Source organism: Oryx dammah, unplaced genomic scaffold, assembly GCF_014754425.2.
Source record: "Oryx dammah isolate SB20612 unplaced genomic scaffold, SCBI_Odam_1.1 HiC_scaffold_17, whole genome shotgun sequence".
NCBI classification, from domain to species: domain Eukaryota; kingdom Metazoa; phylum Chordata; class Mammalia; order Artiodactyla; family Bovidae; genus Oryx; species Oryx dammah.
In genome coordinates, this window is record NW_024070201.1 from 48924456 (window position 1) to 48952260 (window position 27805).

Below are 27805 nucleotides of genomic sequence, written 5' to 3' on the forward strand. Positions count from 1 at the left end.
ATGGGGGCAGAAGCATATGGAAAATCTCTGTACCTTCCACTCAATTTTGATGTGAACCTAAATCTACTCAAAAAATAAAGTCTAGGGACTTCCCCAGTGGTACAGTGGTTAAGACTCTGTTTCCACTGCAGTGGCATGGGTTCAACCCCCAGTAAGGGAACTAGGATCCCACATGCCATGCAGCATGGCTAAAAGAGAAAAAAAAAATTTTTTTTTAATGTTTTAGATTAAAAAATAAAAATAGGGAATTTCTTGGTGGTTAGGACTTGGGCTTTCACTGCTGTGGGTCTGAGTTTGATCCCTGGTTGGGAAACTAAGATCCCACAAGCCGTGTGGCCAAAAACTAAAATAAACAAATCTTAAAAAAATAATAAAATAAAAATAAAGTCTATTAAAGCTTTTTTAAAACAAAAAATTATGGACCTATCCACCTCTATTGAGACATCAGCTGGGGTATTTGTCAAGCCAAATGCAGAGACAGGAAAATGTCACACTGCCACTGACCCTGCCTGCCTGCGGCTTCTCTGGAGTGGTGTTGGGCTTCAAAGTATCCTGCTGCTGGCATCCTCCGCTGGGGTCAGGCTGGTGCCAACAGCTCCCAAAGGACACAGAGTAGGCCTGAAGAGCCTTCTGGTCAAGGCAAATTTTCTAAGAAATTTTACTACTCTGTGTTGAGTTCACTTAGGATAAAAGGGATGGCAAGGTGGGTCATTCCCACGTGACAGATGCTCAGGAGCTGAAGCACCTAATCCCCTCAGCTGACCCTGGGCTGAAGAGACCAACCTGCCCTAGTCTAAGTGTATCTCTGTTGCCTCAGTGAGAGCCTGCTTAGCTCTGTTTGGTTGTTCAAGGACACAAAATGTTCAGCAATCAGGCCATGGCCTCTGCACATCCACAGTGGCAGCAGGACCAGCTAGACGGCACTCAGCCCGCTTCAGGTTGTTATCCCTGAGCACCCCATTCATATTTAGTGTCTGTATCCTCACTCAGGTTGTCTTCTCCACCTAGACTGGCTTCTCCCGCCTCCTCCATGGAATAAAGCCCTACCCATCTTTAAAGGCAGAGGTCACATGCCACCTCTTTTATAGAATGCCTTCTTTAACCTTCTGATGTACCTCTCTAGAACATTTATTTTATCCCTTTGGAGCAGACCCAGGACCTCAACCCAGCCTTGGGGTCCATGGCACATCAGCAGCCTTCCCTCTCCCCAGGACTCACAGAGAGGAGGCCCAAAGAGCACCGTGTCCAGGGCCTTCAGCTGCAGCTTCTGCCGATGGCTCCGGTCTGTCATCTTCAACACAGTCCCTGTCATGGTGGTATTGGTTACAGCAAGCCTGTGGGGGCAAACAGCAGGGGCTCAGTTCCCTGCCGGCAAAGCAGGAAGGATCCTGGTAGGATTACCCACCTCCTCCAGGAACACTTCCATGAATTCTAGCTCCTGGTGCTTGCTCCCCTCTGCACTCTAGTATACGAAGTCAACACCAGTGGATCTCAACAAGCAGTAAAGAGAGCACATAACATTCACCAAGAATTTCTTCACCTTTCTGCCCATGTCCATCATCTCCTGAATATCAGATTTTCTAAGGATTAACTACCTGTGACCATTCCCATACTCAACTGTAAATTTTCTGTTGGGCTTCTCCTCCCAGGGATTATCCACCAAACACCTGTCTCCACACTCCCACCATCTGTAAATGCATTCTCCTGTCCAGCCCAGGTCAAAATGTTATGCCACATGACCCAGGGATTCTGAGGGCCTCTGAATTTACCTGATTCTAACTGTCATTAAATATGAACCTGCTGACAAAGAGCACTGCATTAGTCTTGTCATCTTGTATTTGAGTAATAGTAATTGACTCTCAATCACATTACTATACTTTTTATATTCTTCAATCATACTGTTAATAATAACTTAATAAGAGAGGACCTATAAACAAGGAAATGATATAGGAAAAACTGGACTTTGTTTCTCTTCTGCTCGAATTTAGTGGGTATAGAGCAGAGAGGAGTATAAGACATGAAAGGTTGAAAAACCACTGGTCTGGGTCCCACAAGTGAGGATGATCTACTATACTATGGTTTGTGCTCTTTTCTGATTCATAGCTTTGTTTCCCTAGATAAAGAAAAGCTTCTGACATCAGTGTGTCATTTACACTCCTGCCTGGGCATGCAGGCATAGTTACTTCTTTCTCTAGTCCTGGGAAGCAACCAAGCCCATCTATAAAACAGGCAGTGAGATACCCTGACGTGGGTGAGGGTGGGGTTGGGGTGGGGATGGTCAGGAGATCCAGCTTCTGGCCCCAGCTCCATCAATGATTCACTTGTCTGACATAAGCTGCTTAATCTCTTCCCTGGGGCCTCAGTTTCCTTCTGTGTAAACTTAAGTAAATCCAATGCTTCCTACAAACTTGGGAGTTCTTGAGGCTCTCTTTAGAGCACTTCTAACAAGTGTACTGGCCTTCATCTAACTGATCAAAGAAGTATCACCTTTTCTACAGTCTATTAGTCAAAGAAACCTAAGAATTTCTAAGCAATGAGAAATGAGAAAGGAACTAACATTTATTTAAGCAGCTGTGTATCTCATACTATTCTTTACATACAATACCTCATTTAGTCCCCACACTTTAGGAACCCAGTTCTTTTATTAGCTCCACTTTACAGATAAGAAAACTGAGACTTAGTGATAAGTAATTTGACCAAAGTCACACAGCAAGTAAGTGGCAAAGGCAGGATTCAACCCAAATCTGCTAGATTCATCCCATTATACCATGCTGCCTAATGATAGGACTAGAAAAACACCCCCACTCCACCCCACACTCCCTGCTCTGAAGGCTCCACGCTTCCTACTGTCACTGAGGTACCACAGTTTGGCTGCCTCTACCCCTGTGCCCAGCCTGGCTGGGTCTGGTCTCAGATCTAATCCTAGTCATGGAATGGCCAAGTGAGCTCACTACCTGAGAACTGATTCCTCATCTATGTTTTCCAGTTTAATCCAAGCCATTGCCATTCTTCAAGATGGAATGGGTTAGGGATCCACAAGCTAATACTGCTATTTCCATGAGAAAGAACCTAAATCCTGGAGCTTCATGGTTTAATTGTTTCAATCTGTTTAATTGTCTGTCTCTTCCACTAAACATGGAGTTCCTCAAGGCCAATGTGAGGTCTAATGTGTTTCTTTGTCCTCAGGGCCCAGGAGAGAGCACAGCACAGGGTATGCTTGGTAAAGTGTTGTTAAACAGAACTACACTGAGTATTTCCAGGATGCCTATTTTCAACTACATGGGGCAAGAGGAAGATGCAGTGAAAAAAGCAGGGCATTTAGAACCAGGCAGCTCGTTCTAAATCCCCAGCTCTGCAACTTACTGGCTTTGTTAAATCATAAAATATTTGAAATTCAGTTTGCTTGCCCAAAAGTTGGGATAATTCCTTCCTCCCAGAATAGTGGGAATCAACTGAAATAACAGGTAGGAAAGAAACTCTATAAAGGGATGTACAAACATTAAGATTATTACTCTCTCTAGAGGAGGGAGAAGCCGTGAAGAAGAGGCTGTGGGCAGCAGAAGAAGGACCAGCCGGCTCAGCTTAGCCTGGACAGCACTGCCCGGTAGCTCTATGGCTGGAGGCTGCAATGTGTGGACATTCCAACAGCTTCACCTTCCCTTTTTCCCTTTGCTGAAGCTCATAACCAGATGCACCTACATAATAAGATGACAGATTATACATAATGAGCACTTACCAAACAGTAAGCCCTTTGAGGGGAAGGGCAACTTGTTGCCATCTTTATTCCCAGCACCCAGCACAAGTGCTTGGCACAGAACAGGTACCCAGTAAATATTGATTGAATGAATAAGTAAATGGATTAATCACAGGATGACATACGGCACTAGCTGACATAACAAGAAGTCCAAGCAGCTCTAGCCCCTCCCCACACCACCCCAAGTCCTAGCATACTGTATCTGTAAGAGAGGCAGAGTTAGGACATAGCAGTTGTTGGAACATTCATTCCAGAGAGGAGGCTGGGGCCAATGCTAGTTGGCCCCCATCTCTGTACCATTTTTTTAGAGTAGATAAACTGTATACGGGTAATTCAGGGGAAGTTAAAGGAGCCCCAGGGCCCCAGTACCCTGGACAACGAAAGAAACAGCTGCTGGGGGGAGCCAGCTGAAGAAAAGAGAAGCAGCACAGGCTTTGAAGTCTACCCAGATCTAGGTTCAAATCACAGTTTTGCCTCTAACTAGCCATGTGACCTTGGAAAAGTTACTTAGCCAGGTTTATCACCTAGACACAATAATGTCTACCTTACAGGACTGATGTAAGAATTAAATGATACTGTATATAAAGTGTTGAGTAGAGTGCCTGGCATGTACTAAGTACTCAATAAATGGCAGCCATTAGTACTCTTCCCAGGATTGATAGAAATATTAAATAAGAGAATAGATGTGAAGTGCCCATTATGCTTTATAGCAACTACACAATAAATGTGAGAAAAGAAGTCTACAAATTCTGCCCTGAAAGGAGTGAGACTTCATTTAACACGTGAGAGCAACCTGAAGGCAGGCCAACCCCAGCCCATTCCCTACACCCCAAATGAGAAAATCCACTCTCCTCCTGACCTTGGCATGGCATGGCCACTGAGCTGCAGCTTCCGGAAGGTCTCCTCATACTGAGGCAGCTCCACATACGTGATCAGCCACTGCACCACCTCATCCACGGTCCAGTTGTATACTGCAGGAAGAGATAAGTAAAGCCATGATTCTGGAATGCAAGTAATGCTTGCAACTTACTGTCATAGTCACAGTAACCTTAACATTCGCCACATCTATGTGTTTTCTCCCATAAATTCCTAACTATGAAAGGAATACATACAGTACTTTTTGTTTTCTTGGGCTCCAAAATCTCTGCTGACGGTGACTGCAGCCATGAAATTAAAAGACGCTTGTTCCTTGGAAGAAAAGCTATGACCAATGACCAATCTAGACAGCATATTAAAAAGCAGAGACATTACTTTGACGACAAAGGTCTGTCTAGTAAAACCTATAGTTTTTCCAGTAATCATGCATGGATGTGAGAGTTGGGACCATTAAGAAAGCTGAGTGCCGAAGAATTCATGCTTTTGAACTGTGGTGTTGGAGAAGACTCTCCAGAGTCCCTTGGACTGCAAGAAGATCAAATCAGTCAATCCCAAAGGAAATCCACCCTGAATATTCACTGGAAGGACTGATGCTGAAGCTGAAGCTCCAATACTTTGGCCACCTGATGTGAAGAACTGACTCACTGGAAAAGACCCTGATGTTGGGAAAGACTGAAGGCTGGAGAAGGGGACAACTGTGGATGAGATGGTTGGATGGCATCATTGACTCAATGGACATGAGTTTGAGCAAGCTCCGGGAGTTGGTGATGGACAGGGAAGCCTGGCGTGGTGCAATCAATGGGGTCACAAAGAGCTGGACACAACTGAGCAACTGAACTAAACTGAACTGATAGGGAATGGATTTTTTCTTGTACTATCCTGGTGTATCTGGGATAAAATAATCCTGAATGACTCTATCATGACTTCCCTGGTGGCTCAGATGGTAAAAGCATCTGCCTGCGATGGGGGAGACCCAGGTTCGATCCCTGGGTTGGGAAGATCCCCTGGAGAAGGAAATGGCAACCCACGCCATTCTTGCCTGGAAAATCCCATGGACAGAGGAGCCTGGAAGGCTATAGTCCATGGGGTCACAAAGAGTCAGACATGACTGAGCAACTTCACATCATTTCACTTCATATTATATTATATATTTTTATAATAATAATAAAATGATACTAATAGAATCCATCATTTACATAAACTTACTTTATAACAGGAACTGTGCTAAGCACTTCACATATATTAGCTCACTAATCTTTTTGACAACCATGTAAAGGATATATACCATTTTATCCCTATTTTACAGATGAAGAAACTGAGGCACAAAAAGGTTCCAAAATTATCCAGCCAGGAACTGGTAAATATTGAACTCAAGCAGTCTGGCTTCATGACTTGCCCTGGCCATTATGTCATAAACATCATATATAATATAATATTCTTTAATTTATATAAGAATACACATGGAGGTTATTTATACACACACACACATACATACATATATTCTCCCTGATGCTGCAGGAAAGCTTGATACAAATCTGAGGCAAGAGATGGATCCAGATGACATCACTTAAGCTCTGAATGAGATCATACCTATAGATAGTCCTATTCATATATTTTTCAGTTCTATAAGCAAAATAAATTTCCCCTTTTGCTTATATCAGGTTGAAAAGATTTTCTCTCACAACAGGAGTCAATTCTAACTGAAACAATTACTGAATGATCATTCATAATATGGCAAATCACATCATTAGTATATGTGGACCACTGTACCTAATCATTTCCTCAATATTATAAGACTGTGATTTTTTTTTAATAGAAACCATAAAAATAATAGTTTAAAAATATTTTTAATAGTTGGGTGGTATTTAGCCACCAAGATAACAAATTTATCTCCATGTTTTGTCAAGAATCAACATTAAAGAAATAGAAGGGGACTTAATGTACAAGGAATATGTTCAAGCCAAGAAAAGGTCGAGTGAAATCATAATGCATTATGTAAAACAAAGTTTCATAGGAGCTTGAATAGAGAAAAATAGTGGGAGGACTGAGTCACCATACAGCACCCAGTAATACAGCCATGCTGAACTTAAAGAGCCTCGGGTGGGAGCAGTCAGGTTTCGGCAAAAATGTGTCATTTTATTGGATTTGAAATGTGCTTTTATTTAAACTATCAGCATGTTTTTGTTTGTTTATATTTGTATACAAATTTTATATAGCAACTTAAATTTTATTTTATGTTTGTACATATTTGAATGCTATTAAATAAAACCAGGTTTGCAGGCCCAAGATAAATGATTTGCCTTAAAAGGAATTTGTACATTCCTCAAGTTTGAAAACTACTGCTGTGAGCAGCAAGAAGCCAAAAAAGTTTTGAAACAGAATGAAATGGTGAGATTTATTACCATCCTCTTTTAAGATCTGTATCTTTCCACAAAACTGTCCTGCATGAGAAGGCTTTCTAATTTCCCCTTAATGGTCAGGAGAAATTGAAGGCAGGGACCATGTCCTTTTCTGTTTTGCTCACCCCCTTTGTCTCTAAAATAGTGCTTTTTATACAGTGGCATCAATAAGAATTTACTCAAAAAATAACTATCCTAAATGAGGCATTCCAGAAATGTTCTGAATGTGTGCCACCAAACAGCAACAACAATCTTCCCAGACAAATATACAGCTCAGGTGGAGGTTAACTTCTGAAAAAAAAAATCAGCCTTCCTCTGATTGTTGTTGTTCAGTCACTCAGTCATGTCAGACTCTTTGTGACCACATGGACTGCAGCATTCCAGGCTTCCCTGTCCTTCATTGTCTCCCAGAGTTTGTTCAAACTCATGTCTACTGAGTCGATGATGCTACTGGTATTCCTCTGGTAGGCACACCTCAGATCTTAGGTTGCTTCTGCCACTCTATATAAACTAGAGAAGTTACAAGTCTGGGCCCTGTCCCTTTATCCTTCTCCTCCCCCACAGTGGAGCCCAGCACATGGTATAAAGCAGACACTTAGAAAGAACAAAGCAGTGGAAGACAAAAGTACTCTAATCTCTCTATGTCCCCAAAAAACCGCTGGGGCTGAGAAAAGTTCTAAAGCCAAGAGACTCTGGAGGTAGCTTAGACCATTCGCAGAGGCACAGGAAAGGTTCTGCGAGAGGAAATGAGGCAGATCTAGTGCACTCAACTGCATCCTAGAAAACAAGGTCCTGGAGGCTTAGGTGGAGACTGCTTAGTCATTGCCTGGTTGAATTTCTAATTTCCACACTAGAATACATTGGAGGGAAGAGAGAGATTAATTTCCAAGAGATATGCGCAAATCATAGGGCTTAGGAAAGGAGGGATGACAGAACAGGCATTAAAGATGTGTTAAGGAAAGTACAATGGATTGGCCTTTTATTCCTGAAAATGAATATATCTCCACATACACTGTCAACATGATCACTTGCTATCATCCAGAGTGTTAGGTAATGAAGACCTTGCAGAGTGGCACAAGATGTGAGGTGGACAGACAAGTGTCAACCTGCAAAGTGCAAGGAGCACATTCCTGCCTGTATTGTCAAAGGAGCTTGGCCTCACCCAGCATGACGTATGGAGTAGAAAGGCCACCTCATGTCTTGTTGCTTGAAAGGTCCACAGCCAGCAGTGCCACAAGAGTCTTTTGTCTACAGGGAAGACACCCTGATACAGGCCTGAGCATAGACCCTTGGCAGGCAGGAACTCCTCTGCTTGTGCCCTACACTGCAGTGGATTCAAGCAGGAGTCACTCTAGGCTAGGGTTTCTCAAGTCTCTGACCTTTTGGACAGGTTAATTCTTTGTTGTAGGGGGCTGCCCTATGCACTGTACGACATTTAACAACCCTGGCATCTACCCACCAGATGCCAGTAGCATGCTGCCAATCATAACAATCAAAACTGTCTCGAGATACTGCCAAATGTACTCTGGGGAACAAAACTGCCCCCAGCTGAGAACCACTGCTCTAAACACATGGCAGAAGGTCTATAAGGAGACCTCCAATGAGGATAGTCAGTTTCTACAGAGCTAAGCTTTGTGGAAAAGGACAAAGACTCCAACACGTTAGGACAAATCTCAAGGCAGTTGTTTTTTGGGCTATGCGCCCACATATTATTCTGTTATCTGGCAGATGCCTTACCTAGGTAAGGCTTGGCAATACGGTGTTGCCCACCCAGAATCACTGCAGTCTGAACAAAGTGAGCCAGAGTGAGCTGCGTCCTTGTCAGAGAGCAGCCCTGCGTCCCAGCATGATATCCCACCGCTCAGTCAAGGCGGGGTGTCAGGACCCTGTTCCTAAGGTTCAAGTGCCTCAAAGCTAAAAATCTTGTTCTGCTTTCTCATTCCAAAAGAGAAAATGGGAAGAATCCCTGGCCCAAAGTGAGGAAGAAGGCAACACCAAGTACAGAGAGCTGTGGCTATCAGTAAGGGGAGACAGAATTTGGCCAGGAGAGCTCAGTACCGAGAGAGACGCCAAGTGATTCGCATGACCAAATCCCAGGAGGACATGCAAGCAAGAGACAGTCTTCTAAAGTCATGATTCTCTCATCCCCTTAAGCGTCTGTCCATTTGGCTCCTAAAGACATCAAAGACTACATATCTGGTCAAAATGACAAACAATACTGCACAGAATCAGAGAAGGCCAACCCCTGGAGTTTTCAGCAACACATAGTCCTTTCATAAAAGAGATGCACAAGGTGACTAACTTTGTAGTCTCCAACATTTTTAATGACACAATCTGCATGTAAAAAAATTCAAGCACACATTACCATATATGAATATATATTTATAAATTAGATATATATACTGACATTGCTGCTGCTGCTAAGTCGCTTCAGTTGTGTCTGACTCTGTGCAACCCCATAGATGGAAGCCCACTAGCCTCCCCCATCCCTGGGATTCTCCAGGCAAGAACACTGGAGTGGGTTGCCATTTCCTTCTCCAATTGTGACATTAAGTATATTGTAAAAATATATAAAACTTAAAGAATGAGATAAAAATAAATGTAATATAAATACACACTATTATATTCTCCTGTTGACCCCAGTTGATTGTCTTGTAGTTGGAAACCACTGGTCTTTGAGCCATGTAGATGCTTGAGGGAAGGGCATTTCAGGCAGATGGAAGAGTAAGTATTACTCCCTAGCACATGAGCTATAGCAATACCTCCAGGGATATTCCAGAACAGATCTCTGGCCTTGGCCAATCCTTTTTCTTGTCAGAGAAAGAATAAGCAGTAAGAAATGGGCTCCTGAATCATAGTGTTTTTTCCCCTGATGGACCAGTAGTGCCTCCAGAGAGAGCCCTCACTCACCTTCGTAGTTTCAAACTCACAACCTAGAAGAACTATGTCTGGCAGAAGGGTTACCAGCACCTTCTCTGCCTCTCTTTCACACAACTGTTACTCACTTACTTAGTTACTCAGTTAGCCTTTGGTCAGTCTTTTGTCGACCTTTTAGTCACCTTTAGCACCATGGTTAAGGCTTTGGACTCTGGAACCAAGTGATTTGGATTGAATTTGAGATCTGCTACTGACTAGATGTAAGGTCATGGACAAGTTACTTAACTTTTTTCAGCCTCATCCTGTCACCTATAAAATGGTGAGAATCAGAGTTCCTACATCATAAGAATGTAGTAAAGATATGAGAAGTTCCTAGCATACAGTAAGTGCTAAAAATAATTAGCTATTATTATCACCATTCATTCATTCATTCACTAAGCTTTCACTGGCTTCTACTCTAATAGATCCCTGGTTGGCTACAAGATACAGAGATCAGTCTGAATGATCTCCATCATCAAGGGCTCTTTTCTAGAGAAGGAGACATACAGGAAGTTAAATGAATATAATACGTGACAAGTGCTAGGTAAGAGCAATGTATGGGATGATGTGGGAGCACAGAGGAAGGAGTAACTGCCACAGTGAGTCAGAAAAGGCTTCACAAAGCCTAGATTCTTATCTGGCTACTCAGGAGACAGCATTCCAAGACACCTACAGAATCTCACCAAAGGGGCCCTCCCTAAAGACAGTTTGTAGCCTAGACTTGTGATTTTTCTCTAAGCGGTTTCCTTCTGGCTCTCACTAGCAGTTTGCCATCTGAGCCTAGAATGAGGCAGATACCACAGTTTTCTAACATGGTATCAATACCAAGCCTTAAACCATTATTGCAAAAAGAACCTGGCCCTTTCACCTAGGACTAATGTGATAGACCCACTAGGCTACCTGGCAAAAATCATCTCTGCCAGTGTCCAAAAGAACATACTAGTGAACACCATCCAAAAGGAAGCTACTTGGCTAGCAGAGACCAGATTAGAGAAACACTAGCAGCATGGCTGCAGAATATTAAAGGAACCTAAAGTTTGGAATGTTGAATGAGTCAAATAACTTGTATAAGATCACACAAAGGCAGACTCCTGTCTTCTACATCCCTGCTCTGGGCCAGCTCCAGTGCTGTGTGTTAAAATATGGAATCATATCTTTAGGGAATAGAATCATATAGGGACTTCCCTGGTGATCCAATGGTTAACAATCTGCTTTGGAATGCAAGGCATTCAGGTTCCATCCCTGGTTGGGGAAGTAAGATTCCACATGCCAGAGAACAACTAAGCCTGCACACTGCAACTACTGACCCCATGTGCCACAACTAGAGAATCTGTGCACTACAACTAAACACCTCACATGGCACAACGAACTCCCGTGTGTCATGACAAAGACCCAAAGCAGCCAAATACATATATTTTTTCTAAAAAATATAGAATCATGTAAGATAATGCCCTCAAGCATTCTGGTGGGGAAATAAAAAAGGCAGGTAACCAAGAACTTCCAGATGTACAAGTTGGATTTAGAAAAGGCAGAGGAACCAGAGATCAAATTGCCAACATCCATTGGATCATAGAAAAAGCAAGACAATTCCAGAAAAATATCTACTTTTCTGCTTCATTGACTATGCTAAAATCTTTGACTGTGTGAATCACAACAAACTGTGAGAAATTCTTAAAGAGATGGGAATACCAGACCACCTCACCTTCCTCCTGAGATAAAATCCAACATCCAGGACTTCCTTGGTGGCTCAATGGTAAAGAATTTGCCTGCCAATGTAGGAGACGTGGGTTCCAACCCTGATTCAGGAAGATTTCACATGCTGCGGGGCAACTAAGCCCATGCGCCACAACTACTGAGCCTGTGCTCTGGAGCGTGGGAGCCACAGCTACTGAGCCTGTGCTCTAGAGCGTGGGAGCCACAGCTACTGAGCCTGTGCTCTAGAGCGTGGGAGCCACAGCTACTGAGCCTGTGCTCTGGAGCGTGGGAGCCACAGCTACTGAGCCTGTGCTCTGGAGCGTGGGAGCCACAGCTACTGAGCCTGTGCTCTAGAGCGTGGGAGCCACAGCTACTGAGCCCAGGTGTCACAACCACTGAAGCCCTCGAGCCCTAGAGCCATGTTCCTCAACAAGAGAATCCATCGCAATGAGAAGCCCATGAGCCATAACTAGACAGTAGCGCCCACTCACAGCTAGAGAAAAGCCTATTCAGCGACAAAGACCCAGAACAACCAAAAGTAAAATAAAGAAAATTTAAAAAGAAAATCCAACATCCATTCCTGATCAAAGTTCTCAGCAAACTAGGAATAGAAGGTAGCTTTCTTGATCTGACAAAAGGTTTTTATAGAAAACAAACAAAACCAACCAACCAACCAACCAAAGAACATTTGAAGGCTTCTTTTGTAGCTCAGTTGGTAAAGTATCTGCCTGCAATGCAGAAGACCCAGGTTCAATTCTTGGGTCGGGAAGATCCCCTGGAAAAGGAAACGGCAACCCACTCCAGTATTCTTGCCTGGAAAATCCCATGGACAGAGGAGCCTGGCAGGCTACAGGGGTCCCAAGAGTCGGACACAGCATTATATTTAATGTTATATTTAATGGTGAAAGACTAAATGATTTCCCTTCAATATGAGAAACAAGATGAAGATGTCTGCTCTTACTGCTTCTCTTCAACACAGTACTGGAGATACTAACCAGAGCAATCCTGGTTGGAAAAGAAAAAAATTAAACTTTCTTTACTAGCAGACACAACTATCTAATTTGAAAATCTGATGGTATCCTACTAGTAAGTGAGTTTAACAAGATTGCAGAGTACAAGATCAATATATAAAATCAATTATGTTTTTCTTATAAAGCAACAATCAAAAATTTAATTTTTAACAATTAAATTTTTAATAGTAAAATTTGGGGTGGCCAAGTGGCACAGTGGTAAAGAATCTGCCTGCCAGTGAAGGAGACACAAGAGACAGGGGTTTGATCCCTGGGTTGGGAATATCCCCTGGAGTAGGAAATGGCAACCCATTCCAGTATTCTTGCCTGGAAAGTTTCATGGACAGAGGAGCCTGGGAAGCTACAGTCTAAGGGTTCGCAAAGAGTCAGACATGACTGAGTAACTGAGCGTACACACACACAATAGTAAAATTTATGTTATGTATATTTTACCACAATTTAAAAAATACTAGTCACAATACAATCAAAACCTGTGAAGTACTTAGAAATAAATCCAACAAAAGATATGAAAGATTTGTATCCTGAAAACTGATCCTGAGAGGGACTTCCCTGGTGGTCTAGTGGCTAAGATTCTGAGCTCCCAATATAGGGGGCCTGGATTCAATTCTTGGTCAGGGAACTAGATCCCACATGCCACAACTAAGACCCAGCACAACCAAATAAATTAATTAATTTTTAAAAACATACTGAGAGAAAATGTACCTCCTAAACAAATGTAGCAATATACTCTGTCCACAGGTCAAAGAACTAAATATTGTTAAGATGTCAGCTCTTACAAACTGATCTACAGATAAAATCCCATAAGGATTTTTTTTTGTTTTTTGGGTTTTTTTTTAGAAATTGACGAGCTGAATTGAGGATAAACAGCCAAAACAATTTTGAAAAAGAAAAACAAAGCTGGATGGCTAACACCTATCTGACTGAAAGAATTACTATAAGACTATTGTAATCAAAATACCATGGTACTGACATAAAGACAAATAGATCAGTAGACAACAGAGTCCATAAGTAAACCCACACTTATATGGACAACTGATTTTATACCAAAAGTGCAAGGCAACACGCAGTGGAGAAAAGACAGAATTTTCAACAAATGGTTCTAGAACAACTAGGACATCCATAAGCACAAAAATAACCAAAATCCATACTTAACACCATATTCAAAAATTAATGCAAAACAGATCATAAGCCTAAATGTAAAACCTAAAACTAAAAAACTTCTAGAAAGAAATATAGTAAAAAATGCTTGCACAAGTGTGGGTTAAGCAAAAATTTCTTACAAATGACACCAAAAGCATGATCCATAAAAGAACTAACTGATAAACTGAAGTTCAGAAAAAGTAAAACTTTCTGCTCTTTAAAAGATACTGTTAGGAGGATGGTAAGACAAACCATAGACTGGAGAAAATCTTTACAAAGCATACATCTTATAAACGATTTTTTTTCATAAAGGATTTATATCCAGAATATATAAAGGACTCTTAAATCTCAACAATAATAATAATAAAAAAAAAAAACCCACAAGCCAATTAAAATAGAGACATACAATTTGGACAGATAATTCACCAAAGAAGATATGTGAATAGCAACTTTAGGACGTAAAAAGATGCCCAATATCATTAATCATCAGGAAAATGCAAAATAAAATCACTATGGAGACAACACTATACTGTTAGAATAGCTAAAATTTAAAAGACTGACCAGGAACTTCCCTGGTGGTCCAGAGGCTAAGACTCCAAGCTCTTATGGTAGGGGGCCCAGGGTTCAATCCCTGGTCAAGGAACTAGATCCCACATGCCGCAACTAAGAGTTCGCATGCTACAACTGAAGATTCCATGTGCCGCAACTAAGACCTAGCACAGCCAAATAAATAAATATTAAAAAAAAGAAAAAAGAAAGACTGATCATACCAAGTGCTAGCAAGGATGTGGAAGAACTGCAAGTCATACACTACTGGTGGGAATGTATAATGATACAACTACTTTGAAGACAATCTGACAGTTTTTTAAAAATATATACCTACCAAATGATCTAGCCATTTCACTCCTAGATACTTACCTAAGAGAAAAGAAAATATATGTCCATTGAAAAACTTGTATGTGAATGTTCACAGAAGCTTTATTTATAAGAACTGAAAACTGGATATAACTCAAATGTCTATCAGTAGGTGAATGAATAAATAAATTGTGGGATATTTAGAAAATGGACTGTTATACTATTTAGCAATAAAAATAAATAAAATATTTATATATTCAACAACATGAATGAATCTCAAAACAACTACACTAAGTGAAAGAAGTACATATTTAAATACCTATTATATGACTCCATGTATGGAAAATTCTATAAAATGCAAACAAGCCTATAGTGACTGAAAGAAGATCAGTAGTTGTCTGAGAGGTAGGAAAGGAAAGATCACAAAGGACTATGAGAAAAACTGTAAGGGTGATGAGTATATTCACTATCTTGATTGTGGTGATGGTTTCACAGTTGTATACATGAGTCAAAACTTTGAAAACTGTACCCTTTAACTATACCTTATTTTATTGTTAACTACAACTCAATAAATCTCCTTCAGAAGAGGTAGTTGAGCCAAAACAGTATCATAGGAAATGCACATAAAATATATTAAAGAGGTAGAATCCTCTGGACTTGGGAACAGAAACAGGTGTGAGATGCTCAGTTTCCTTTATTAAATGGGGTTACAAGTAGGACATTTTTACCCTCAAGTGGCTATTAATATAAATAGAAAATTACTGTGGTTTGTTCAATTTTTTGTAGATAACAAAATACAACCAGCATTGATGCAGTGATTTAACACTTATCACAGTCATTTTATATTTATACCTGAAAGAATGTAAGAGAAAGAAAAAGCCAAGTGTATTTTTTTTCCCCAAAAAATGTAGCAACAAACAACTAATGGTTGAGGAATTTAACTAAATGACTTGAAGATTCACTTAGCAAAGTAATTTTTAAATAGCTAAAAGAACAGAATAAATAGATCTCTTGTCGGGTTTATGTAAAAGCAGAAAGGGGATGTCTGTTCTTTTACATTGATCTGACTTCTGAAATGGTTTATGCTAAATTCCAGTGCCACCTGGTCCCCTGTGTTACGTCAACAGAGAGGCCAGTTTTGCTGAGTTTTCTTCCTGAAACCCTTCTGGTTCTCCAATATTGCTCTACTGTTCCTGTAAAAAATCCTGTCCTACAATGAACAGTACAGATAGAACAGGAAGACAGTCAGTTTATTTTCTTATTTCCAAAAGCCTAGTAGAAAACAAACATCCTCTCAAGACAAAGTTCTGAGTGACACTAGAATACCAAGTTCTTTTGCTTTTATTTGGAATCATATTCCTTAGTTAGAATCAAAGTTGATAGTTAAGGTGCTTTTGATCCATAAAAATGGGTAAAGAAATTATTACAAAATATGCTTTGTTCAACAGGTAACATCTTTTTAAACCTCATGTTCAGGAAAGGGGAGAAGAAATAGTAAAACAGCACACTTTGTTTAAAGAATGGAAGCCACGCTTCAGAAGGTAATTCTCTTGGGTCAATGCCTCCCCTCACTACAAAGGGCATAGTTACTGTTTTCACTGGCTCAAACAAACAATTCTATTTCTCAAAGATGCTACAAAATTCACTCAGCTTCTCTTCCATTAAAGAACTGCCACTCCCCTTACCTCAAGGATCTTAAAGGGATTCGAATTTACAGCACCCTCCAGCACTGCTCCTCCCACCACACACATACTCTCTATCACTATCATACATAAGTCTGTGATCCAAACTATGCCAATCTGATTCTCCCTCCACCATATCTGACTCTTGAACAAAGACACTTAGAGATGAAAAAAGAATATAGCTGAGTCATATGAGAGTTACCAGTTAGAAGAGGCCAATTCCCCAGTTACCAGTTAGAAGAGGCCAATTCCCCAGTCCAGTCCTGGGATCCCTGGAGTTGCCCTTGTTCTCAACTCTTCCTCAGGCCTACTAGTTCAGCTCTCCCTTACTTAATGACTTAATTGTGTATAATAAAGAATTTGGTTGTTTTTTATCTTAAGGTCAATTCCCTTGATGATAGGAGTATCTTTGTTATTTGTGGTGGGCCCTGGATCACACTTGAGTTCATGCTAATAAGAGAACTCTGGATGGGGGCTGGTCACCGGAAAGATCAACCATGTGACTAGAGGATTGGGACTTTGAGCCAAATGATATCAGCCCAACTTTTGCGGAGGAACAGGGAGCTGGAGATTGAATTCAATCATACGCGTCAATCAGTCAAGCTTATGTTATAGGAGAACCCAATAAAAACTCTGGACAATGAAGCTTAGCTGAGCTTCATGGCTGCATTATGACTCATGTGCCAGGAGGGTGATATGTTCTGATTCCATGAGGAGAGGGCACAGAAGCTCCACATTCAGGACCCTATAAGACCTTGCCATATGAGTGTCTGTCTTTCTTTTGCTGGTCCTAATTTTTATCCTTTATAATAAAATTATAACCATAGGTATACCACTTCCCTGAATCCTGACAGTCATTTAGTAAATTATTAAACCTGAGGGAATTGTGGGAACCCCTGCTTTTGTAGCCAGTTAGTCAGAGCACAGGTGCTCTGGAAATACCTAAAGCTTACAGCTATTAATAGTTTGGTGTCTGAAGTGAGAGTAGTCTTGTTAGGTACTGTGCCCTTTTCTTATGAAGTCTGCACTAACCCTGGATAGTGAGTAACAAAATTGCATTACATTATTTCACTTAATGACTCTCTCTGCTTCATCTTCCTCATCTGTAAATGGAGACAACTGTAATAAGTGTACTTCATAAGCTTTTTGTAAGAAATAAATGAGTTAATATACGTAAAGCACTCAGAACATTGCCTGCTGCTGCTGCTGCTGCTGCTAAGTCGCTTCAGTCCTAGCACATGTTAAATATCAGTTTTCTAGTTGTTATTGTTTTTATTATTAAAGTTCAGAGCTGGCTAATGTAGAAATTATCAGGCTTTTTGGCTTAAATCTAAATAACAGAGAAAAGACTGGCTCCAACATTAGTCAGAAAATGTTAACAACACTAATCACATAGATGGTAGTGACATTAGTCAGCTAATGTTCTGAATAGAAACGACCACTGCTGATAACTACATCATCTAGCAAAACCCAGGCCACAAGTTTGAGCCAGTGCCAGAATAGCACATGCTTTTTGTAGCCCTGGAAATTGTAACTCCAGAGAAATTAGGAGCTTTAACTTGGAATAATGAAACAAATTGTTTGGAGAAATCGTACGTAAGATTCTCACTTTTAGTTTGTCAAACCATCAGGAATGACACATGGTGAGCAAATCCAAAAATTGTCTGTATGTATCATTTCTAGCTTAGCTATGAGCAACATCACTGCAATGAAATGTTTTTCTCTGCTCATCAGTGATGGGTACCAACTCTTAAAAACTCACTTCATCGTCTTCCATCTTCCTGTCATTTAGAACATGTTTGGAAGTGTTCCAATTAGTTGCTAAGTTCAGAAATAAAGTCCTTACCAGAAAATTGCCTTGAGCTGTTTTTCAATATTATGATTTAGTCCCTCTGTTGCTGCACTCTCTTGGTCACTTTCCCTTCCCAGTTCTTCTCTGTGGCTTTTAGAGAAGGCCAGGAATGCTCTCCCTGCCATCCTTCATTCTAAGTTCTTACTTATGACACCCACTCTTAAAACCCAGGCGCCATGGCCTCAAGTTATTACAGAAAAAGAAGAAAACTAAAATTAAATGGTAGTTTTAGAAGATTTTTCCTGGCGGTGCTGGTATCATTCCAAAGATCATTTCTGTGCTTGATCTCGCATCAGTAGACAGCCTGAGTTGCTCAGGAGCTCAAAAGTACCCCAAGGAACTCCAACTTCTAATGATTTCCAGTAAGCTATGTATATAGCTAAGTTATGATTCTTCTAAACTGATTTTTTTTTTAATAGAGTGAACAGGAAGTATCAGCCTGTCCATCCTACAATCAGGATTAGCATCTAGGTCTTACTGTTTAAATCTACTGTTTTCCATCTACATTATAGATGATCCCTTCAAGAAGTGAAATTCCATAACCCTAGGTAAGAATTTAAACAAAAATAGAAACTGCCTCATTCCTACCAAAACTGATCTTCTCTACAGCCAGATCAGTGTTCTCAACCAAGGTGGTATGGAAAAACAATGGCCTAGAGAGCAGAAGGCCCAGGTCTAAGTCCTGGCTCCACTATTTACTAAATACAATGAACAAATAACTTTATAAATCTAGGCCTAAGGTTCCTCATCTGAAAAACCAAGGACCCTTGTGGTCACTTACATTTAATTCTTCTTAGCATCAAGACCTCCCTCAGAGAGCCAAGGGAAAGATTGCCTCCATTCTTGTTCATATCAAAGGACACTCTAGCCACAGACACAAATGGAAAGGAGGCTAAAGCACTTTTTTCCCCTTCCCTGTCAAGTCTCACACAGTTAGACATGCCCTTTCATTTGGAATTCTGAAGCAAATGCTCTAGGAAAAACAACCCCTCCCCCAACAAAAGGTACTCTTAGTTTAGCGGGGTTTCCCAAGTGGCCCAGGAGTAAAGAAGCCACCTGCCAATAAAGGAGATGCAAGAGATTCAAGTTCAGTTCCTGGGTCAGGAAGATCCCCTGGAGGAGGGCATAGCAACCCACTCCAGTATTCTTGCTTGGAAAATTCCATGGACAGTGGAGCCTGGCGAGCTCCATGGGGTCACAAAGAGTCAGACACAACTGAGAGACTGAGCACACAGTCATAGTTTAGCAGTCTTACACAAGAAAAGGATCTAAAGCTCTAAAGCTTTAACAAGTTCAGCATGAGTCTGCAGAGTGACATGACTGCTGAAGATACCAGCAGCTAATCAGACTTCATGAACAGACACACAGGGCATCTCTGTGCTAATCAAACTACACCTGCAGGTCTGCGTCCAGCTCTAGGAGCCATGATCTAAGAAAGACATTAATGAAAGTATCTACAAGAAGGAGACCAAGTTGAAGAGTAGGATGGGGGGAAAAGTGCTTTCTTCTAACCAGGTCTGTTTTACTTGGAAGAGAAGACTCAAGAGAGAGTCTTAACCGTACTTTGACCCAACCTTTGAATCATCCAGGACTCAGCAGAGCCAGGACCAAGTGGGGGTCTTCAGAAGAAAAGGGCTGCTTCAAAAAGCCAGCAGGCCCCCTGTCTCTGGAGATGAAGCAGCCAAAGCTGGGGGATGTAGGGAGCTGGTGAAGATAGGGGTAGGGAAATAGGATGGTTTTCAAGAAGAATTCTACTAAAGAACAAGCCCAACTCTCTTTGGAGCATCTTTCCCCATTCTCAACAGAGTGACTCTACTCAGTGTTATTCAGTCTTGATACAGTCTCTTTTCAGTGACTGGACGTAGAACCATTTCAGTCGTTTGCTCTTTACTAAGCATTTTTACTCATGTCCTTTTAAAGCCAAATTGCTACCCATCTTCTTCTCTCTTCTCTAAACCTTCCAGGAACTAGCATTGACAACCAAGCTATTAATTACCTTCTGAAGACTTCCATGCCTTCCACAGGTCCTCCACGCTGATGAGCTTATCCTCACCATGGAACGTGCTGTGTTTCACTGTTGGGTCATGGTAATTGAGGTCTTCCCTCAGGAACTGCAAGGGAAAAGCACACAAGTCACAAGAGACCCCTGGGCGCCACCCCACTAAGATCTCGTCACAGGTCACAGCACAACCCATCTGCCAGGTGTACAAGTGTATCCCATCATCTACGTGTCCTTCCATGGGAATATGTCCTACTTGCCAACCAGACTGCCTTTTCTTCTTTGTTACATGTTTCACTCAAGAAAAAAATAGAAATTCCTTCCTCATATTTTTTACTCATGGAAAAAGGAAGAGGAATTAACAACTTTTTGAGCGCTTATTTATACACTAAGCAACATTCCAAGAGCTTCTATTTTCTCATTTAATCTTCACAACCAATGGATTATATCATACCTATTTTACAAATGAGAACAGTCATACCCTACATGAACACAATTTGCCCCCAAATTTTGCCTCAAAACATTAAGTTTAAAGAGATTAAATTACTTGCTGTGAAGATTTTAAAATATGTCCCCAAGTCTTTGACAATCCTCCCACAAAAGCTGAACTCTCCCCTTGAACACAGACTGACATTAGTGACTCATCTTCTGAAAAACAGAATGCAGCAGCAATGATGTCGAATGATTTCCCAGGCTAGGTTAGAAAAGGCAGTACAGATTCCACCTGGCTCACTCCCTTTTGGGACACATGCCTTGGGAGCACTGAGCCAACATGTAAGAAGCCTGGCCACCCTGAATCTGTCATTCTGGAGAGGTCATTTGCAGAGACTACAGAGAGTTAGCGATGTCTGAGCAGGCCCAGATATCTGAGTCTTCCAGCCCAGGAATCAGACAAGTGAGTGACTGAGACTTTAGGTTACTCTAGCCCCCAGTTTTTTAGTTACTTCACCTCATGCCAAGTGGACACAGAGGAGCTGTGCAAGAAGAGGGGGTCAAGTGACGAACATAGACTGATGGAAGCTATACCTAAAGGAAGGGCCAGATGCTGAGTGGAACCTCTTTAGAGAACAAAGAAGTGGGGCTGCAACCCATCAAGCCTTAAGGAAAGGAAAGGAGCGTACTGTAAATATAAAGGAAACAGACCATTTCCTGTGTGACTTTGGGGCAAGCGACTCAGCCTCTCTGAGCCTGTTTTCCCCTCAAAATGAGGGCTAATTATCCCTCTCACTTGAGTGTGGTAAGGATTAAATAAGTCATGTTTGCAGAAGTCATAAACTGCCTTTGCACATGTCTTTTAATAGCCCACAGAGCATTTTATAAAATGAAACTATACTTAAAAAGTCAAATTTCACCCAAAAAGTCCAACTCGCTTTAAAAAAACAACCTAAAGTTCTAAGAACACTGAACTCCAGTGACAACTCTAGAATTTTATTTAGGAGAGGCTTAAGGCTACAATTTGATGGGAAGGGAGGGTGGGGGCTAAGGGACTTGTCATAAGACTGCTTGTATAGCGAGCACATTGTTTTTACGTAGATTGCTCATTAAAAATTAATATTATAATGCAAAATTTTATAAAGATGCTTTTGTTTAAATTTTACTTAAAATTAAGAAAAAATTAACTGTCCATATCAAACAATATGATGTCACAGTTGGGGCAGCTTAGAGGTGGGGGATGGAGAAGGCAATGGCACCCCACTCCCGTACTCTTGCCTGGAAAATCCCATGGATGGAGGAGCCTGGTGGGCTGCAGTCTGTGGGGTCGCTAAGAGTCAGACACAACTGAGCGACTTCACTTTCACTTTACACTTTTCACTCTCATGCATTGGAGAAGGAAATGGCAACCCACTCCAGTGTTCTTGCCTGGAGAATCCCAGGGACGGGGGAGCCTGGCGGGCTGCCGTCTATGGGGTCGCACAGAGTCAGACACGACTGAAGCGCCTTAGCAGCAGCAGCAGCAGCAGAGGTGGGGGAGTGGGTACTGAGGAAGACAATGAGGGCTTCTTGATCAAAGATGATACTTCTGTGCTCCCACGGCCCCTGTGTATACCTTCTTCAGTCTTGTTATGGGTCTATCTCCCCTATCAAACTGTATACCCTTTGATAGACAGTCCCAGTTACCTAGCTATAAACACAGCATTGGAAAATGTTGTATAGAACCGGAACTCTGATGTCCAATATACTTGAAGCAGGCATTATCCCATATCACTCTGAGCTGTCCCACATTCAGCTAATAGCTAAAGTCTAATTTAAGACAAAGTTTAAAAGCAACAAAAAGGCAAAAACAAAACCAAAGATGCAATTCTCAGCTCCCACAACAAGGATTTACTATCTCAGACTCAGAACAAGCAGCTCTTCTGTCAGGAAGGTCTAAGAAGCTCCGTGAGAGTCCTGCCTCACCGGGGGAATGCAGCACTGACTAGAGCTGCAGCTCAGCAGCTCTCTGAAGAGCCAAGGGACCAGTTGTCACTAGGTATATTTAGTTCTGTGAGCTCAGAAAAGCGATTTCCCTGGCAGTGGCACAAAGCATGCAACCCCATCCCAAGTGAAGCAGTAGTGAAGGGGTGTGGGTGAGAGCAGACAGGAAGGGAGACATCTCTCCAGAATTCCCATCAAAATAGGTCCATCCAGCTTCATCAGGGAACAGAATTCAAAGAGGTAAAGCTGGAAGAGCAGCAGCACATCTTTGGGTGCAGGAATCAGGCAGGCCTCCTGGGTTCTTCCCTGGAAGCAATTCTCCTCCTTCCCCTTTTCACCTTGTTCCCCACTGCTCACCCTCCATGTTTCCCAAACCACACCACACCACCTGCCCTCTCACTTCTCCATACATACAATGTTAATAACCCACAACACACATACCTCAGGTTTGAGAGGCTTCCCAACTCTTGTTTACCCCTTGAATATCTAGCAAGGACCCACATTTGAGCTACAACAGCTTTGCACACCATTGGTACTGATTGCTGGGACGTGAACATGTTGGGATAAAGTATCTGTTCTCAGTGAGACCAGAAGCTGTTGCTCAAAGTAAGGGAGAAGGCAGTCATTTCTCACTCACCTTTATACATCTAGTCTTACTCCTGTCAGCCCGGCTATCATACTCACCAAAATGAGATTTGTAAAGTATAAATCTAATTATACCAACATACCTACTTAAAACCCCATGACTCCCCATAACCTCCAGGATAAAACCCTAGCTTCTTGGGCTTACATTTAAGGCCTGTTCCAATCTGGCCCATAGAGTAACTTCTCAGTCAGTTTCCTGGCCATTCTCCCTCCCTACCAGACATCTACACTCCAGGCCAGGGGTTGGGAAACTACAGTCGTGGGACAAATCCATCTTGCTGCTTGTTTTTTTAAATAAAGTTTTATTGGAATACAGACATCATTCATTTATGCACTGTCCACAGTTGCTTTCATGCTTCAAAGGCAGAACTGAGTCGTCGTGACAAAGACTATATGGACAGTAAAGCCTAAAATATTGACTATCTGGCCGCTTATAGAAAAAGTCTGCCAACATTTGCTCTAGATACATCAAGCCACTTCAGCATACTTGAACAAACCATGCTCCTTTATACTTCTAAGCTTTTACACAAGGTGCTCCATTTAATATATATCTCCTCTTCCATCTGCTGAAGAAAAAGTCTCTGCTTCTGTGAAGTTTTCCAGATCTCTCCCAAGCAAGTTAATTGCCCTATCCTATTTGTTCTCTTAGTTCTCAGGGTCATACATCTGTGTCAGTACTTATCCCATTATACCGTAATTGCTATTTAATTACACCCCTTTTACTCCCCCTAAGCAACTCAAATATAGAAAGTGTATTTTATTTGTCATTTATCTCTTTATCCAGCACCTTGCAAATTCTCTGGAACACCTAAATAAATAAGTAATTCAGCTCAGTAAGCCAATCTCCAGGCATAGAGCCTGGCACAGAGCAGGGTATGTGGTTATTAAATAACTGAATGAGCATCTCTCTGGAGCCAGTATTATAAATGGTATTATAAATGGATTAATTCACATAAAGAACTTAAAATAGTACCTGGCACAAAATAAGCTCTCATATGTATGAACTGAGCTCCACTAAATATTAATACATTTAATATACTATAAGAGGAATATAAGGATACTAAGAACATTCAGTTCTGGAGCCTACTATTACAATGATGCTGATCTCTCACGTGTAAAGAAGACACAGAAGAGGCAGAAGACAGATAGTTCCTAAGTGCTTGCTGTTCGATATATTAGGACCATGTGCCAAGCAATCAGCAATAGACAAGGCACTGTAATCTACTGCCTTCTAAGTCCCTTTCTATTTTATTCAATGATTCTTACTTTGAAAGCTTTAACTCCATTTAAAATAGAAATTTCACAACCTTGGCAAGACCCTCCCTGCCTTATTTGCCATATCAACTGTCACTTCTTCCCATCCTCAGTGATAATGAAATACTTGCAATTCCCTGAAAGTACCAGGCTCTTGGCAGTTCTCACATCTTTGCACATACTATTCCCTTAGCTAAAACACTCTCCTTCTCCTAATCATTCCAAATCATCTTTTCAGATTCAAATGATACATTAGCAACTCTGTACATGGGTAAAACTAACTTAACTCTTCCTCTTCTGTGACTCCATCATAATATCCACTTATCCTTTTTATATCCTTATCTGTTTACACAGCTATTTCCACAACCAGAGGAACATCTTCTAGGCAGCAACTTCACCTTTTACTTCCATGTATCTAGTACCCAGCATACATGCAGGTATATAGAATCTCTCTGAGGTCAATAATATAGTTTAGTCCTTGTCATGGAATTCTCCTTGATGTCCTCAGGCCATGACATTGATCATATGATGCAGAGCAAACCTTAGAGGTAGCATCTAAAGTTGCAACTTGCTAAGTACCTGGCCAGAATGGTAAAGACTAGTAAATACTAACATCTCCAGTCTTGAAAACTATCAGGACCAAAGTATCCAAAAACAAGCCAAGGACTACTGCCTGGGGATTCTTATGAGAGGGGGATGAAGATGGATCACTAAAAATATTTCCCCAGAGAGAAAGGATTATCTTCTTAATTGGGATCAATTCTGCTATATTTGGGCTTCCCTGGTGGCTCAGTGGGTAAATCAGCCTGCACTGCAGGAGACTGCCTGCAATGCAGGATTACCTGGATTTGATCCCTGGTTAGGAAGATCCCCTGGAGAAGGAAATCGCAACTCACTCCAGTATTCTTGCCTGGGAAATCCCATGGACAGAGAAGCCTAAGGGGCTACAGTCCATGAGGTCGTGAGAGTTGGATACAACTTAGCAACTAAACCACCACTGCTATATTTATATAGGATGAATACACAGCAGGGTACAGAATGTGCTATGGGTAAGACTGTTTTTAAAAACTGATGAGTTAGAGGGGACTTTTGGCTTGACAGTGTAAGGAGCTCCACAGACCCACTCTCCAGTAAAAGTGGCAAAAATTACTTTCTAACAGCAATCATTTAAAGTCTTTAGAAATGGTCCTAGGGCATACAGCAAATGAAGAAACATTTGCTCAAGATCTACTAAAACTCAGGAAGAAGAGTGACAGTCTGTAGTATTTTATTTAACACTTGCTTTCTCTCTTCCTCCCCACTTTCAAATCAGTAAGACAGAAACTCCATTCCAGACTGGTGCAGCCAAGAACAGAAGGCTCCCTCTTCCCCAGGCTCCCAGTTGGAGGGCTATCTGCTTAAGAGAAGCAGATGGCAGCATGTCTCCTCCCATCTTCAGTTACCTGTTGCTAAAGCTAAGTTCTAGGTGAATCCAGCCAAGAAGTGGGCCTCCCTACTTCCACCTGCTGCTGCTGCTGCTGCTAAGTCGCTTTAGTCATGTCCGACTCTGTGCAACAGATTCTCCAGGCAAGAGCACTGGAGTGGGTTGCCATTTCCTTCTCTGATGCATGAAAGTGAAGTCGCTCAGTTGTGTCCGACTCTTAGCGACCCCATGGACGGCAGCCCACCAGGCTCCTCCGTTACTTCCACCTAGGTCCCACACATGGGGTAGGGACTTCACGCTGGATGCAGAGCCACGGAGGATATTGGGGGGTTGATTGCCATTTTCCTAGCTTATAAGACAGCAATTATACTCTGGGAGAGGTAAGCCAAGAAGGGTACTGCCACCCTTCCATCAAATGCTCGGCTACTAAGGTGGGGGTGTCAAAGAGAAGCCATTATCAACTGACCTTCAACTCCAGAACCATAGCTCAGAGATTTTCCCTGGTGGGAGAAGAAGGGTTTAAACAGAGAGTTTTTAACCTCTCCCCAAAGGAAATTATTTTATTTGCAACAGAATGTGAAGAAGTTCAATACTAAGGGCTCTCTGAAAAACAGTGAAAATTGTGGTGAAAGGCAATTGATAGGAGATGGGTGGATTCATTAGAGATATAGGTTAAACTGTAGGCTAAAGAATTTGCTGATGAGAACAAGGAAAAGAGACAGCTGGGAGGAGCCCCCTTGGATTAGGAACAAACTGATCTCGGGAACTATCCTTTCAAAGGAGCTCTAATATGATTGGATCAGTCTGTGGAGAAAACTTCTGCCCCAGGGCATTGTTGAAAGCAACAGAGTAATAATCAAATGACAACTAAGAGCACTTAACAGCTGAGTATGGCCAGGAAAAGACAGTCAAAGACAGCCCTGCCAAAACCACTGCCATTCAAAGTGACTGCAGGCATATCCAAGGCTGCACCCGCTGAGAAGCAACATCAGAGGCTTCACATTATAAGGAGGTGGTGGGAATAGACCACTGAAATAATCTTTCTAGGCACCAAACAAATAAGTAAATAATAATAAGCCTCAGAGGAGTTGGGAGTTGTAGCCAGAGGTGCTACAGTATACTATCAAAAAATCCACTAACAACATATATATTGTGCATGTATGTATATGTGTGTGTATGTGTGCATGCTAAATTGCTTCAACTGTCCGAGTCTTTGCAACCCCATGGACTATAGCCTGCCAGGCTCCTCTGTCCATGGGATTCTCCAGGCAAGAATACTGGAGTGTGTTGCTGTGCCTTCCTCCAAGGGATCTTATCAACCCAGGGTTTGAACTCACATTTCTTTTTTTTTTTAAGCCTCCAGCATCTTTTATTTTTCCTAGAACGTGTATACAATTAACTCTAGCAGGGCAGTACTCAATACTGTTTAAGCCTCACATCATTTCTTATGTCTCCTACATTGGCAGGCAGGTTCTTTACCACTAGCACTACCTGACGGAGAAGGCGATGGCACCCCACTCCCGTACTCGCCTGGAAAATCCCATGGATGGAGAAGCCTGGTAGGCTGCAGTCCATGGGGTCGCTGAGGGTCGGACACGACTGAGCGACTTCACTTTCACTTTTCACTTTCGTGCACTGGAGAAGGAAATGGCAACCCACTCCACTGTTCTTGCCTGGAGAATCCCAGGGACGAGGGAGCCTGGTGGGCTGCCGTCTATGGGGTCGCACAGTCGGACACGACTGAAGTGACTTAGCAGCAGCAGCAGCAGCACTACCTGAGGACCCCATACATATATAGATATCTCTTTCTCCCCCACTCCATATATATATATGGCATGCAAAATAACAAGGCAGTGTGACCCATACACC

At 41.8% G+C, this 27805-nt stretch overlaps 1 protein-coding gene across 6 annotated transcripts in view; it reads right to left on the reverse strand.

The window, feature by feature from the left end:
* The window catches only part of STIM1 (stromal interaction molecule 1), a 201827-nt gene that overhangs the window by 36987 nt on the left and 137035 nt on the right, over positions 1-27805 (reverse strand). For all 6 annotated transcript variants that reach the window (XM_040258679.1, XM_040258680.1, XM_040258683.1 and 3 more), the window contains exons 3-5: positions 20197-20311; positions 4614-4725; positions 1219-1334 (exon numbers count right to left, since the gene is read on the reverse strand). In XM_040258679.1, coding sequence (XP_040114613.1) covers positions 1219-1334; positions 4614-4725; positions 20197-20311 — 343 coding nt within the window. The remainder of the gene's footprint in view (positions 1-1218; positions 1335-4613; positions 4726-20196; positions 20312-27805) is intronic.